The sequence below is a fragment of the Diadema antillarum genome, unplaced genomic scaffold, assembly GCF_040938485.1.
Source record: "Diadema antillarum isolate AM-2024a unplaced genomic scaffold, OU_Dant_1.0 seq00001004_RagTag, whole genome shotgun sequence".
NCBI classification, from domain to species: Eukaryota; Metazoa; Echinodermata; class Echinoidea; order Diadematoida; family Diadematidae; genus Diadema; species Diadema antillarum.
Genome location: NW_027271842.1, coordinates 709,421 through 723,862, shown reverse-complemented (window position 1 = coordinate 723,862; position 14,442 = coordinate 709,421). Strand labels below are relative to the sequence as shown.

Genomic DNA, 14,442 nt, shown 5'->3' with positions numbered 1-14,442 from the left:
CTTGATTTTCCCCATGCAAGATTAAGCACTGGATTGTGCTTCCTCACGTGGGTATACTAGAATGTTTGTGTATTCCTATACACCAAAAGCTGCAGTTTAAAAATAGCAATCGCGCACTATCTGACTATAGACATAATGCGCTTATCGGAAACGTAGGTAGCGCTGACGTTTTATGTTTTTGATCATTTCATCGTTTTCGTATAATCCGCAATATTTGAACATAAACGATGAGTATTACCAAGGTGGTTGGTCTCGCTCCTACATCCTTCATTATGATTATTTTTTTATCACGCTTGCCTCAAAGGCGCAAAACTCGTGGAGCATTGCTTTCAAGACTGATGATAACGCGCTCCACCAAAGTATAATCCGTGAATCGCTTCATATGCCTAAATGCTTTCGATATACGGCATCAGAGCTCTGTCTACAGGTATAAATGAGAAAAACAAGAGAAAATTTCGGACATTGTTCTGTTTCATTGCGCCTTGTCAAATTCCTATAGCTGCAGCTCGCCGGCATGGCTGTCTACAGCGGCATGATTATGGCATTCTACGTGGTTCTCGTCTGTATTGGGGTGCCAGGAAATACAATCATTCTAGTCGGCTACGGCCTGCGAAAGAGGAAAATCGGCACTGACATCGTGATCATGGGGATGGCGTCCATCGACCTCTTGTGCAGCCTTCTCCATGTCATGAAGATGAATGTGGGAAGCTTTGCCAACGACAACTTCTGCCGGTGGTTGACGTTTTTGTCGATGGCCCCCATTTTCGTTCAGCTTCTCCTTACCACCACGGTGGCCATCGATAGATATATGGCGATCTGCTGGCCGCTGAACCGGCGCCTCACTCCTCGCAGGGCTCTCGTCGCCGTATTTCTCTGCTACTTTGTTTCGACCATGATACCTATCCCCGGCGTCGCGATGGCTTACTACGACAAACGCTCAAAGGTTTGTAGGAGGACCGATAAGTCCATCCAGTGGGTAAGATATTTCCATGCAGTTGTTTTTCCAAGTTTTTTCTACCCGTCCCTGCTTATGACTGTCCTCCTCTACATTCGAATCGCACACGTGCTGTACAAGAGAGTAAAGATTCATGCCACACTCGTCGGACTTCCGAAGAAGCCGACAGCGTCAGCGACGGGAACGACGAGCGCGACGGTCTCCGGGCAGCTCCGACTGATGCAGGAGAACTCGACCGCAGTGACGGGTGCTACTACATCGCACGTCCAACATATCGAGATGGCGCCGGCGGCCAGTGGCACGACGCACAACCAAGGATCATCTCGAATGGCCCTCCCTGCTACCCAGGGCGACGAGATGAAAGAGAGAGGGCCAAGCTTCAACACACCAGGTATCAAGGGATCCGGAGAGCACCCCTCGAGTGCTGCCCCTTCCTCTGCTGCGACAACGGCGGACTCGGCCATAGCAGTGCCGCCAGGCGGACAGCGGGCAAAGGATGGTGCCGATGCCGATCAGCAGCTGCAAGAGCAGAAGACAACTCGTATGCTGGTCGTTGTCACGTTGGTATTCTTTATCAGCTGGATACCTGCCATAGTCCAGTCCCACGTTCCTCGAAGTACATGGTATCGAATCGCTTTGTCGTCAGACATCATACACACCCTCTACACTCTCAGCTACCGGCTCCACGAGATCAACTCGGCAACCAATTTCTTTCTCTACTGGGCCTTGAATTCGCGCTTCCGTCGCGATTGTAAGATTCTCTATCGTAACATCCGGAAACTTTTCGGCATCTGACGGACGAGTCTCCGTAATGCATTTTGTCTTGGCTTGGTTTAATTCTTTGGGTGTTACACCGTACACGAATGGATGTCACACAATTATTCATGAGGCAAATGAATATGGATGCCGACGCACTTTGTAAGAATGTGAATACATATCTTTCCCTATAAGTTGATCAGTAGTATCATGATTATGATATTTCACTTGTGATTGTACTCATTTCATAGCTTGTTTCTTGTGCGGATAATGAGTGTTGATGTTGGTATTTTTAATATCATTTTTATCAAAATTTTACGTTACATATGAATTCATTATAGGGCCTATATCTTTTTGTAGTTTACATGAGTGTAGGAGATCAGGCGCATCCGTGCTGATTGGAATATAGATATCACAAGTCTTGCGAGCAGTAATGTAAAGTTTATATTCACAAGTATCTGAGGTATATGTAATTGCAATTCAGATGCAACTGTTTTTTCTGTGAGTAGCCTGTATATAGTTTTATTAAAGGAGACCTCCGGATGATTTTCAGATTTTTACACTTGAACAACTATAAATTAGTTATACTGAGGACAGAGTTTCAGAATTTGTGATAATTGGGACGAAGAATAAGAATATTTTCAAAATTTAGAACAAATTGCAATGAGCAAGGATGATGACATGGCAGAGTCACCGTAAGAATGCATGATTTGGGGCTCAAGGAAGCAGAACAAAAGAAGAAGGCATGCATAGATTATACACAGGTGAACTTGCAAGCAAGCGGTATTGTAATGGAATTACACTGCTACATTTCTGAAATATGTGAACCTCCTATGTCATCATCCTTGTTCAGTGTAATTTCTTTTAAGTTTTTCAAAGTATTGTTTCTCTGATCAAGAACCACAATAAATTCCACAAATCTATACATGGAGTTGTCGATTTATGTGCTACATGATGTGAAATTATGAAAATCGTCTGGAATGTCCCTTTAAGGATAATTCACCCCCAGATATACATGTGGATTCAGTGATTGAGTGAATACATCAGTGACATTTGAAGGAAATCGGGCAAATGGTTGAAAAACAAATTATGAATTTTAAAGTTTGAGAGAGAGAGAGAGAGAGAGAGATACATGTATTGTATTCTGCTAGCGCTAGCATAACATGTGTAATACACATCACTATTTTTCCTGAAAACTTATCACTACCAGGTGGCAGCTGCACGTTTGTTTCTGTTCTGTGCCTTTCACATGAATCGAAAGCATTCCATGACCTCGACTGTCAGTCTCTCTGCAGGTAGTATAGCCACCAGAATATGGTCATTAACACACTACTCAAAGGTATCTCTGACAATTGGAGGAATAAAGAGACTATTATATGAATATTGATGTTAGTATAAATGAATAATAAACAAATAAGCAAATATATAAATACATATATATATATATATATATATATATATATATATATCAAATGCATAAGGAAAATATGTTATAGTGTTACAAATATATATATTTTTATCATATGATCACGTCACCATATATCATTTCAACGTGACTGACGTCACCATCTTTCAAGAATGTGACAAGTTTGGTGAGAGTTTGTCAATATCATTGACGCTGCAATTAATTCTGATATGCGTGGGCATCACAATGCCTCACGCTAAATTGTTGATGAGATTTGTTGTTGTCCCGTGTTTTCGTTTATGTTTTGTTTTGTTTTCTTTTCTTTTCTTTTCTTTCGATCACCACAATATTGCGAGGAATAAAGTCTGGAGCTTTAATCGGCCTAAATAATTAATCCCCGAAAGTGAGGATTAATGCCTTTCAATGAAATATAAAATAAAAGATACCATCAGGCTTACCCGTATACAATGAAATACATGCACATGAAGCGTATGTAACGTCGTTTTGTTTGGGGAAAAACACACAGCAGTCATGAAAGGCATGAAATAAATGCTATATCGCCGCTATTGATGCAAGAACACGATATTCAGAGAGACGGGGACGAAGTCCTTATCATGTTCTACAGATGCATATGATATACTTGTATCTTGGCCATGTCTTTTTGTTTTTTATCATTCAGTGTGTATTTGCCGTAGATATATTCATCGACCGATCTTTAACGATAGTTTTCGTATTTTGCCTCTTTAGATATCACTCTATATCACACACATTATGATTTTAAACTTTGAGTGTAAGGACTTTCCCAGATAATCTCTTTCCCTCTCCCTCTCCCTAACCGTCTGGCAATTCATGCCAGATAATCGTATTATGTCACCTCCTTTGAGCTGTGCAAATTATTGCTGATAGTTGAATACAGTTTGGAAATTCGCGAAATCTAAACATAACAGCTCACTATGATTGCTTTTACACGCTTCATTTTGATTTGCTCAACATTTATCTTGTATAACATGCCGTTGCCCATGTCGGAAAGAAGCGTTGTTCAATGTTATTAAAGAATAAATGAGATATTTCGGTTGGTATTTTTGTTCCGTTTTATTCTGTTTAACGCCTTCTTACAGAATTTCATTCGGTTTCAAAATAATGAATGTATCGGTTGAGATAGAAAGTATAAAACGTAATGAGAGATTAAAGGTATCGTATAGTTTTGGTTGAGACTTAACTACATGTTTCTGTCATTTTTCAGTGACAGGATGAAAAACCTGTAATAATAATTGTATGAAAAAAAATGTGATTTAAAGAGGAATACAACGTTTATTTGATGTAAATCGGTTTTAAAAATGGCTGAGATATCCAAAAGAGTGATACTAATAAAAGGTGGGATGCACCTTTAATTATGATTGCTTTGTTTTACTTTGTTTTTGGATGTTTCAGCCATTCAAAAACCGATTTCCATCAAATTAGACTTTGAAGTCCTCTTAGGATTGTATGTTCTATATGCTATTTCATAAGTGTGTTTTTTTTTGTATCTCACAAAAAGTTAAAAGCCTAATCCTCATCTCCACCAATACAATACATGTACCATCCCTTTAAGATTATAACAGCAAGTAGGATGAGAACATATCAAACAAGGAACAAAATAAACAATTTCCTAAACCGACTGGATGTAAAATGAAATGCACTTGAAAGCGTTTGTGTCAACCAACACGAATCAATGAATGCACTTTTCCAGCAAAGCAATTATCAATTAAAGCACTTTTACGTTGACATAAAATTCCTTATAGAAATCGATAAGCGCGGCTTTAAGAAGATTGTTACAATCATATAAGTCGTGTATAGGATTGTATTTCCATTCGCGGTTTTTTCTTTATGCACTATTGCATTGATTCTTTTGTGTATAAATGTGTCAGTGTAATTCTATTTGTGTTGAAATAAATTAAATGAAGAGAAATAGAATAAAGTCTCTTACATCTGTCCCTTCGGACCTTTGGAAGAGAAGACGAGAAGACGACTTGTCGAAACTCCGCCAGGTAATGAGTTTCGGCAAGTCGCCTCGACACTTCGGCGAGTTTCGGAAATTCTCTTTCCAGCGCCGTGTTGTAGACGAGTCGCCTTACAATGTAAAAGGCGAGTTCAGTGAAGTGACCTCCTCGAATTTTTGTCATATAGAGAAGTAGATTTCGGAGAAATGACATTTCGCTTTCTCATTGCAAACAAGGTGCCTAAAGACAAGTTAAACAGAATTATCTACTCCCAAACTTACTGTGAATGCAGTGTATTATAGTAGAATTAGGAAAATTAGCACATCAATGAACTTATGGAGAAAATCAAACAAGCCGTTTAAAGTCCACATGAATTTATAAACTTTCGACAAAATACTTGTGACGTCATCGCCGGATAGGAGTGTTCCAATGATTTTGAAGGAGAATTCGACAAAATCTAACCTTGTAGAGAAAGTACGTACTCCGTCAACTTGTTGCTGATATTTTATGTCAACGGCATTATATATCATATTCGTCTGTGTTGTGAAGACGTTATGTAAAGTTAGTGTTCTTTCATTTTTACGCCATAGAAAAAAGTATGTGGAAGTCTCTCTATTTTCTTTATATCATTAACTGAATGTGGCATATTAATTGTCATAGAGCCTTCTTATCCAACAATGACGGCACCCTGATTAAACCCAAATCTGGTTTTAAAAAAAAACACACAATTTTTGAACGGATTATCCGATTTTCCTCAAACTTCAAATAACTACTACCCTGGAAACAAAAATCCGCTTGAATACATTTGCGCCTTTTAGCCGTAAATAAAACGAATATCCTTATAGTTTGGAGAGATAATCTTCTTGTCTTAACTTTTAGCCTCACATCTATAAATAATTCTCCACAACACACTCGTCAAAACACATAACACAACAAAAACAACATTTTAAAATACGCAAAAGATTCAATGTCCTTCGTGTTTACAGCAAAATAAACCAACTTGTTTCAGTTTAGTACAGACTTAAGTTGTAAGGGAGTTTTCAGCTAAAACTTCGCTTAGAGATCCTACAAGGTGAACTATGATTTCATGATTCAATAACTGCACATCTCTATAAGCCGAAACAAATATATACCAGGACACCTATTTCATAAAAGATGTTAGGATAGCAACTCTTGCTGCATGGAATGCCTCATGGCAACTTCCTACAGCAACAACCAATCAGGAAGCTGGAATCTTGTCGTGACCTGCATGATAAGTGCCATTCCAGCAAGAGTTGTTACCATATAAATTTTTGAATAAATGGAGCCCAGTTGCGTGTCCAGCCTCAAGCTGAAGTGTATTTCATGGAGGGATTTACCCGTGTCATCTCACCTCACTAGATCTTTCCAGGTGTTATAGGCCGTAATAAATTAATATGATTGACTTTATTAGTATGTTTGAAACTTTGAATCCTAGCTGATCGGACAAAGAGATGGGATGTAATTTCCATGAAATGAAGACCATTCTGCAGAAAAGTTCGACCCTACAGAACGCCCTCTTGCGTTCTGCGAAGCTAGCCCCAAGCAGACAACTTCGATACAGCTGTACACATGTACAGCACAGGTCGCATCCCTCTCAGTTCCGGGACAAATGACGCGTGGGAGGGTAATACAAAATCGTTGGAAATACTGTGTCTACGTCTGGATAGCATGAGTGAGCGCAATTTATTGTCCCCGCATGAATGAAGAGGATTTACGTCTTTTCATTCAACCCCTTGGCACTCCAGTGGGTGGACGGATTTGGACTATTACAAGGCAGTGCAGCGTAGAGGAGAGTAACCAGCATAGGGTGTAAGGTATTTTATTACAAACCAGTGCTTTCTATTCTAGTTTGATAACTGATCAACAAGTTCTTCAAGTCTTCTACACTTCTGAAGGTAGGTGTTTAACTGGAGACCATAGTGTGATGAATATCACTTTCACAATGCTTTGAATAATTATTATTTTCTGCTGGTGCGACTTTCACACAGCTAGTGACAATATACTCTCGTATGTCGTTTGTAAATTCGGGAATTAACCTGCTGTAATTGTATAGGCCAAAGAGATTCTGTACGTAAGAATGTCTTCTTTGTTGGGGTATGCTCAATCCGGTCTGGCACCCACTCTCTCATGCGTGTAGATCACTAGATGGAACGTCGAATATTATTTTGACCATGCATGATGCATGGAGGTGCCTCCCACCTCCCTGATTTGACCGAAAGATCGGTCTGTTTCTTGTCGTCGGGGATATGTTTTGCGGAGACTAAGAATAATATGTACGTCTGGCGTCACGGAATCCCCTCCTATACGTCTACGAAGGAGAGCAATAACGTAAAATAAATAAATAAATGAAAGACTCCTATGGACAGACGGATATTTCTGTCTAGTCGAGTGTAATGGGAGCAGCTGATGGGAATATCGCAGTGGGAATATGTAGAAGCGCATACACATCCGATTTTTGTCGCCGATTTCTTCTGTTTGTGGATGTGGTGTGGTTGTTGTTAGAGTGCGATTCCTTCTGCCTTTCGTTCTTTGAAGCATCACGCATCGGTTGATTTTGGATATATATGTAGAGGTGTGTCGTAATATGGCTTGTCATCCGTACTTGAAATTATTTCAAGACAGAGCTCTCAGTGGCCTGATACATATCCCATTCACCTGTATTCACCTGCCTTGTCGGGCCTCTGGAAAGACAATAGTCTTGTATTGCCCTACCATGCACTTTTAGCAAGCTTTCATCACTGTAGGGCCTATGCCAAACTTGAATACCTTGACTTCTTTATTGCAATATTGACTGCCAGTATTTGAGAAAACTACTCTGTAGAATTAATAGGCACCCTATGTGAATCTGTCGCACTTCTTTGACGGGAATGCGTCAACTTCTAACTTGAATATATTAGTTATAGTTGCTTCCCCAGCCGTCTTTGGTAGCATATATTCCTGTGAGATACTACCTTGTGAGTGGAGTGACCAGTGAAGAGTTTGTTTGCAAAAACCGATAAGTCCATATTTGTCAAATGGAGATATTTGCGATTAAAGGTCAAGAAAAATAAAGAGAATAATAAGAAAATTTTTGCTTCTTTTGACCATAACTTCAAAAACGTACCTTTATATTATGTAGTGACCAACATAGGCGCCGGAAGTGGGGGGGCAGGGGGGGCGGCCGCCCCCCCAATCCAAAAAGTGGGGGGGCAAAACGCATTTTTGCCCCCCCAAAAAGCCCCCCCCCCAAAAAAAAAATGATAATAATAAAAATAAATGAATAAACAAAGAAAATAAAATAAATATGTATATATATAAATAAAAGGGGAATAATATGGCTACAAACGGCAGCTTTTGGACTGTAAAATGTCAAAATTTCCAAGCTCGCTCGCTTCGCTCGCTCGCATCCAGCAGTTGAGCCCGGTGCGATTACCCCTTAATTTCTAAAGCGAAAAATATAGCTACGACGGCAGTTGTTGGACTCTAGAATGTCAAAATTTTCAAGCTCGCTCGCTTCGCTCGCTCGCATTGAATCGTTATGCCATTCTCCTAATGTTGCTGAAAGTAATTGCCAGTAGTTGCGCCCGATGCCCCCACCCCTTAATTTCCAAAGCGAAAGATAAATATAGCTACAAACGGGAGTTTGGGGACTGTAAAATGTCAAAATTTTCAAGCTCACTCGCTTCGCTCGCTCGCATTGAATCCTTATGCCACTCTCCTAATGTTGCTGCCAGTAATTGCCAGCAGTTGCGCCCGATGCCTCCCTTAATTTCCAAAGCGAAAGATATAGCTACAAACGGGAGTTTTTGGACTGTAACATGTCAAAATTTTCAAGCTCGCTCGCTTCGCTCACTCGCATTGAATCGTTATGCCATTCTCCTAATGTTGCTGCCAGTAATTGCCAGCAGTTGCGCCCGATGCGCCGCCCCATTAATTTCCAAAGTGAAAGATGTAGCTACAAACCCCAGTTTTGGGACTGTAGAATGTCAAAATTTTCAAGCTTGCTCGCTTCGTTCGCTCTCATTGAATCGTTATGCAATTCTCCTAATGTTGCTGCCAATAATTGCCAGCAGTTGCGCCCGATGGGCCCCCATTTATTTCCAAAGCGAAATAAATTATAGCTACAATTAAAACTCCAGTTTTGGAACTGTAGAATATCAAAATTTTCAAGCTCGCTCGCTTCGCTCGCTCGCATTTTATTGTTATGCCATTCACCTTATGTTGCTGACAGTATATAATTTGTCGATCGTTTCACACCGTCATTCCATAATCCATGTAAGGAAAACTTACAATGTTCCTCAATGACTGCGTTGTTGAATGTATCACATTCAGTAATGTATTGTAGTCCCATTATTGCTTACGCACACACGCACAAGCATATACAGACCGTCAAAATTACTTTATGGTTCCCCCATGTTTCGACCCACCGTACGCCACTTTACATATATATATATATATATATATATATATATATATATATATATATATATTTATATATATATATAATAGATGTGTGTTCGTGTGTGTGTGTGTGTGTGTGTATGTGTATATTGTGTAACATATGCATGGTCTAATCTTGAGCCCCCTCCAATGTTTGCCCCCCCAATCCAAAACTGCTTCCGGCGCGCCTGGTGACCAATATATCATTTAAAAGGTATTATTTTGTACTTTATGACAGAGACCGCACTTCGAAATCTTCAAAATGGATTTATCGGTTTTTACAAACAAACTCTTCAGTTGTTCCCTGATAATCTATATTCAGTCGTACATGTTGTTTCCGTATCTTGAGGTTGTGGCCTCGAAGATATAAACTCTCTCATCTTTTGTCTCGAAAAGTTTGGAACGGTTGGTGTCGGTGTAAAGCCATTCATGATTCATGATTTTGAAGACTTTGATCATACCATTACCAGGGAGGTGGCTCGATTCCTTCAATGAATGAATTAGTCAAGGTCATGTTTCTGGGATTACTATATAGAGTGTTGAAGTTAGGAGGCATATGATATATTATGTTATGCGTGTCCTAGATGCCGCTCATATTAACAGACAATAATGTATTATATAAAGCAGGAGTACTTGTGATAAGCAATAATGATAACTACGCACGCACGCTATACCATTACATTTTGGCCCTACTAGCTGTAGTGATCGTTACTGCAGAACTATTTTCATTACAATCATGCAATTCCCCCCCCCCCCTTCCTCCCCCGCCTCCTCTCTAGTTCTATACACTGTATTTCGCCCTCTTTGGGTCTCCGTGATTCACTTATGTTTTGTATAATATACAATGCCCGTGGCATGTACATGGAACCGATGTTCTTGGAGAAGGACCGCAAGGTTATACAGCCATCATCGGATCGCCTGTGGCTCCCTTCACCGTCACTCACTTAACCCATCGAGAACGAGTCCCGAGTATACTCGGGCAAGTGTCTGTGGGAAATGTGTGTTGTATAGCAAATCAATGGGTTAATGCAGGCCAAAAAGACTATAAGAATACAATCTCTCTGGACTAGGTCCGATGAATGGGATAGACGTGTGCTACTGTCTGTGGGCGCGGCCGCGCAGAGAGGAATACTCAGAAACGCGATGTTTATCGCCAGCAGGCAAGCAGAACCAATTACGTTTACAAAGTGAGAGAAGCACGTGGTGCACAGAAGGTACTGCGTCTGGAATTTATCAGCATGCGTTTGAGGTGCAATGTAGAATGTCAACGGTAAACGGTTGTTAGAATTGAGGTCAAATCAACGCCCCCGTTGTCAGTTCAACTCAACTGTAGTGAAAAATTTATGTGCACTTCGTATACAGCAGCAATTTAACCGGAAGTATAGGCGGAATACGAAGGATTTTCAGAGGGGAACCCGGATGCGAAATGCATGGTACCTTGCTGACTCAGTGTTTGCGCGGCATGTATGCTTTCCTATGTCAATAAGGTTGTCCTTATGTTTATTGCGCATTTCCAGGAAATAGGAAGTGCACAATTTATTTCATAAGGATAACATATTATGCCCCGTTCCGAAGGGGGCCTGATCAGACATTTTATTCTTTCCATGCCTCGGCATTCGCGTAATGTATAGGTCTATACACGTAATATGTTTTCTTTCTTTGAAATTTTATTATGAATGTGATGAGTCGAAATTCCATTGAGCAGTCGGCTCATGATTTCACGCCAATAAGGTGCGAAATTCAGCAGTGTTAGTAGCCGGGATAAACACTCCTCTACAGTTTATTCCGCCGCTGCCCTTTCCATTATATATGACAATGCGTTGTTGTTGGTTTGTTTGTTTTTTCTTTTGGGGGGCAGTAATACTACATAAAATCAGTCTGCAGTCCTATTAAGATCTGCCTTTTTTAGTGGATTTTTCTCTCTCTCTCTCTCTCTCTCTATGATATATATATATATATATATATATATATATATATGTATATATATATTATATATATGTATATATATATTATATATATGTATATATATATTATGTATATATATATATATATAATATCTTTCTTTGTTTCTTTGTCTGTCTCTGTTTGTCTGTCTGTCTGTCTGTCTGTCTGCCTCTCTCTCTCATTCTATCTCCTTCGTGTATTGGTAATCACGCAGCCATAACACATGAGATAATAAACTTATCGTGCTGAAATTGTGTCAAGGGATTATATTGAGTTACAAAAAACATAAACTTATGTATAATTTATGAAGACATGGTCCTGTTTACCTTTGTGGACAGTGTTCACGATATCACATTTGATGCCTATGTTTAGGTCTGTTGTATCACAAAACACCCTACCATATGAAAATTTCGCAATAAAACCTAGAATATAAGGAGATAATAATCAGTATTTTCTCAAATAACCATAACTGTAGATGGTTTGTCTGGAAACATTTTTATTATAACTGTATGTTCACATTTTGTGTATTTAACAATACCTAACATCGATTATATGGATTTAAATTCTTATAGTGGTTGTTTCTATACCTAACTCATATTTTAGAACTATTTTTAATCACTATAATGCTGGGTTTTGTTTCATCTGCAAATGGTAATACTGGGCGAGCCTGTACCATGGAGCTACTACGAAATGAGTCGAAATGTGCTGTACGTGCTCTGATTGAGGACATAACATTCCATTGATTTCGCTGCCTCTTTTCTGTCGGTGGGAGAGACCGCGGCAGATGCTGTCATTGAGAAGGAATGTTTGTTATACTTTGCTCATCCTTAATTCTTTCAGACGGGGTCATGCTCTATTAAGTTCCGTTATTATACACGGCTGCTGCACACAATATCAATCACATTCGAAGAATCTAGTGGTAGAGCCTACAGAGAAGAGACGCTGTGGAATCAACAAACGACGACGTTAAAGTCTCAAGCAAGCGGATAAATAAAAAAAAATGAGACCAGGTTCAGACGGTATATGCTACAGAATTCAGTGTAATTTTGAGCTGATTAAAGACCATTTCGATTTTAGCACTGTTTTTTCTGGTAATTTCTCATTGCGGGCTTCAGATGATGCCTTATCGAAAGATAACTTTATGCACTGACATAGCAACGCACCTGGCTCATGAATAAACCATTCCTTGGAAGCTCCCCCATGTTAAGTATAAGTTATAAGTTATCTATATTCGAGAGGCAAATATTGTGAAGGGCAGTGTTAACTGATTTGAAAACGAGCTTGCGTTCAGATCTCAAAATTCTAACCCCAGCGCATAGTTATAAAGGGTATGTTGCGGAATATTCTGTTCGCGGAATAATGACGAATTTTACTCAAACTTTTAAGATCCCTCTCGATAAAATGATGCAAAGTTTTTTCCTGTAATAATACTTTTCATGTGAGACAGCTAGGGATTTACTTCGATCGTCATCCATATGTAGACCCAACGACAGCTTATTGGATCACGCTGTCTCATACCGAATTGTGTGCAAATCACACATATGCACACATACGCACACACACAAAACACATAGGCACACTCAATTGAAAATTGCGTAAATATTCTTATTTATACAAAATGAAGCGAGGCTGGGTCTCCATCCTTATCACTGAGTGGAATTTAGTTATCATCTAATAGTCCATTAAATCATTTGCTATTAAAGCGTTATTGCCACGTACCACCCATGAGATAAAGCATGTCTTCGGCTGTATGAGTTCATTCAACTGCGCACGCTTACTACTGATTAGTGACGCAACACGGCTTTTCGTTTTAATTAATAAGCGTGGGCTCGCTAGTCTACGAGAATATTCCTCGTGAAATTCTAAGCACTTTTAGTCGACTGGGCTACTCGAATTTAGGCTCGTGAAGGGGACCCGCCAATTAACTTATATTATGTATTTGAAAGACTTCCATATGTACCCCCCACTAAATATTATACACCTACATTGTACATTGTTGTATGAGCTTCCTCTGAAGTCCGCATTTCCCTAGGACACCGAGATCAATGTTACCCTATCTCTAACCCTAACCCTAACCCTAGTCCTAAACTGAATAAACTCTAATCCTAATCCCAAAGCCACCTAAACTTATTCATGTTACTTATACATCATGTACATGACACATAGCGGGGGGGGGGGGGGGTACATATGGAAGTCTTGCCTATTATATGTATTGATTAATTTTATGAATTGAGGAATGATTTATGTAGAACCGAAATCAATTTTTTACATAATAGATTTGGCGTACATATTCTATGGTATTTTCTTTTTCAGTGATAAATACTGAGTGAATCCAATTAACAGCAACAACACTGTGGACAAGCACCTTCTGAACAGGTGTATTACAAATGAAAATCACTTTTTATAAGGGCTTTTCTTTCATATCCTACTTTCCTGATGATTATTTAAGTGTTTTGAGTATAGAAATAGGAAATAGGTCATGTCGAAAGCACTATTGTGTTAGGTTTTAGCATAATACTAAGGCCTATTGAAGAGCTTGCTTCCACAAAGGCGCAATTAAATCCATCATTTTTTCAATGGATTTAGCGCCTTGTGGAAGCGAGCTCTTCATTTACATACATATAAACATGTATAATGTTGAGTATATATATGCATATATATGCCTATATACATTATATTATATATAATTATAGTTATCATAAGTATCATGTTTATAATCATCATGATAATAATTACCGTCGTTTTATTTCGTGTCATTATTACACTATGCTGTATATCTATAACTTGTATAATCACAATTCATGCTGTAATACAATCATTACCATGTACATCCAATGCTACTCAAATTTTCCGTGAAAGAGACTAGAGAAACGGCATTATAATAAGGGGAAAATCACTTTCACTGAGATCTTCAAGCGTGTCTGAACGACAGACTATGTCTTTGGACTAACAATGTCCGAGAC

At 39.2% G+C, this 14,442-nt stretch overlaps 1 protein-coding gene across 1 annotated transcript; it reads left to right on the top strand.

Moving 5' to 3' along the window:
- Window positions 1-514: 514 nt before the first annotated feature.
- LOC139742524 (uncharacterized) lies at window positions 515-1,750 on the top strand. Its single transcript, XM_071653056.1, has one exon. It carries the CDS (start codon window positions 515-517, stop codon window positions 1,748-1,750), a length of 1,236 nt encoding a protein of 411 aa, XP_071509157.1.
- Window positions 1,751-14,442: the final 12,692 nt, after the last annotated feature.

Bases quoted from the DNA above. Each gene is read 5' to 3' on its own strand.
- LOC139742524 (XM_071653056.1), top strand. From the start codon at position 515: ATGGCTGTCTACAGCGGCATGATTATGGCATTCTACGTGGTTCTCGTC.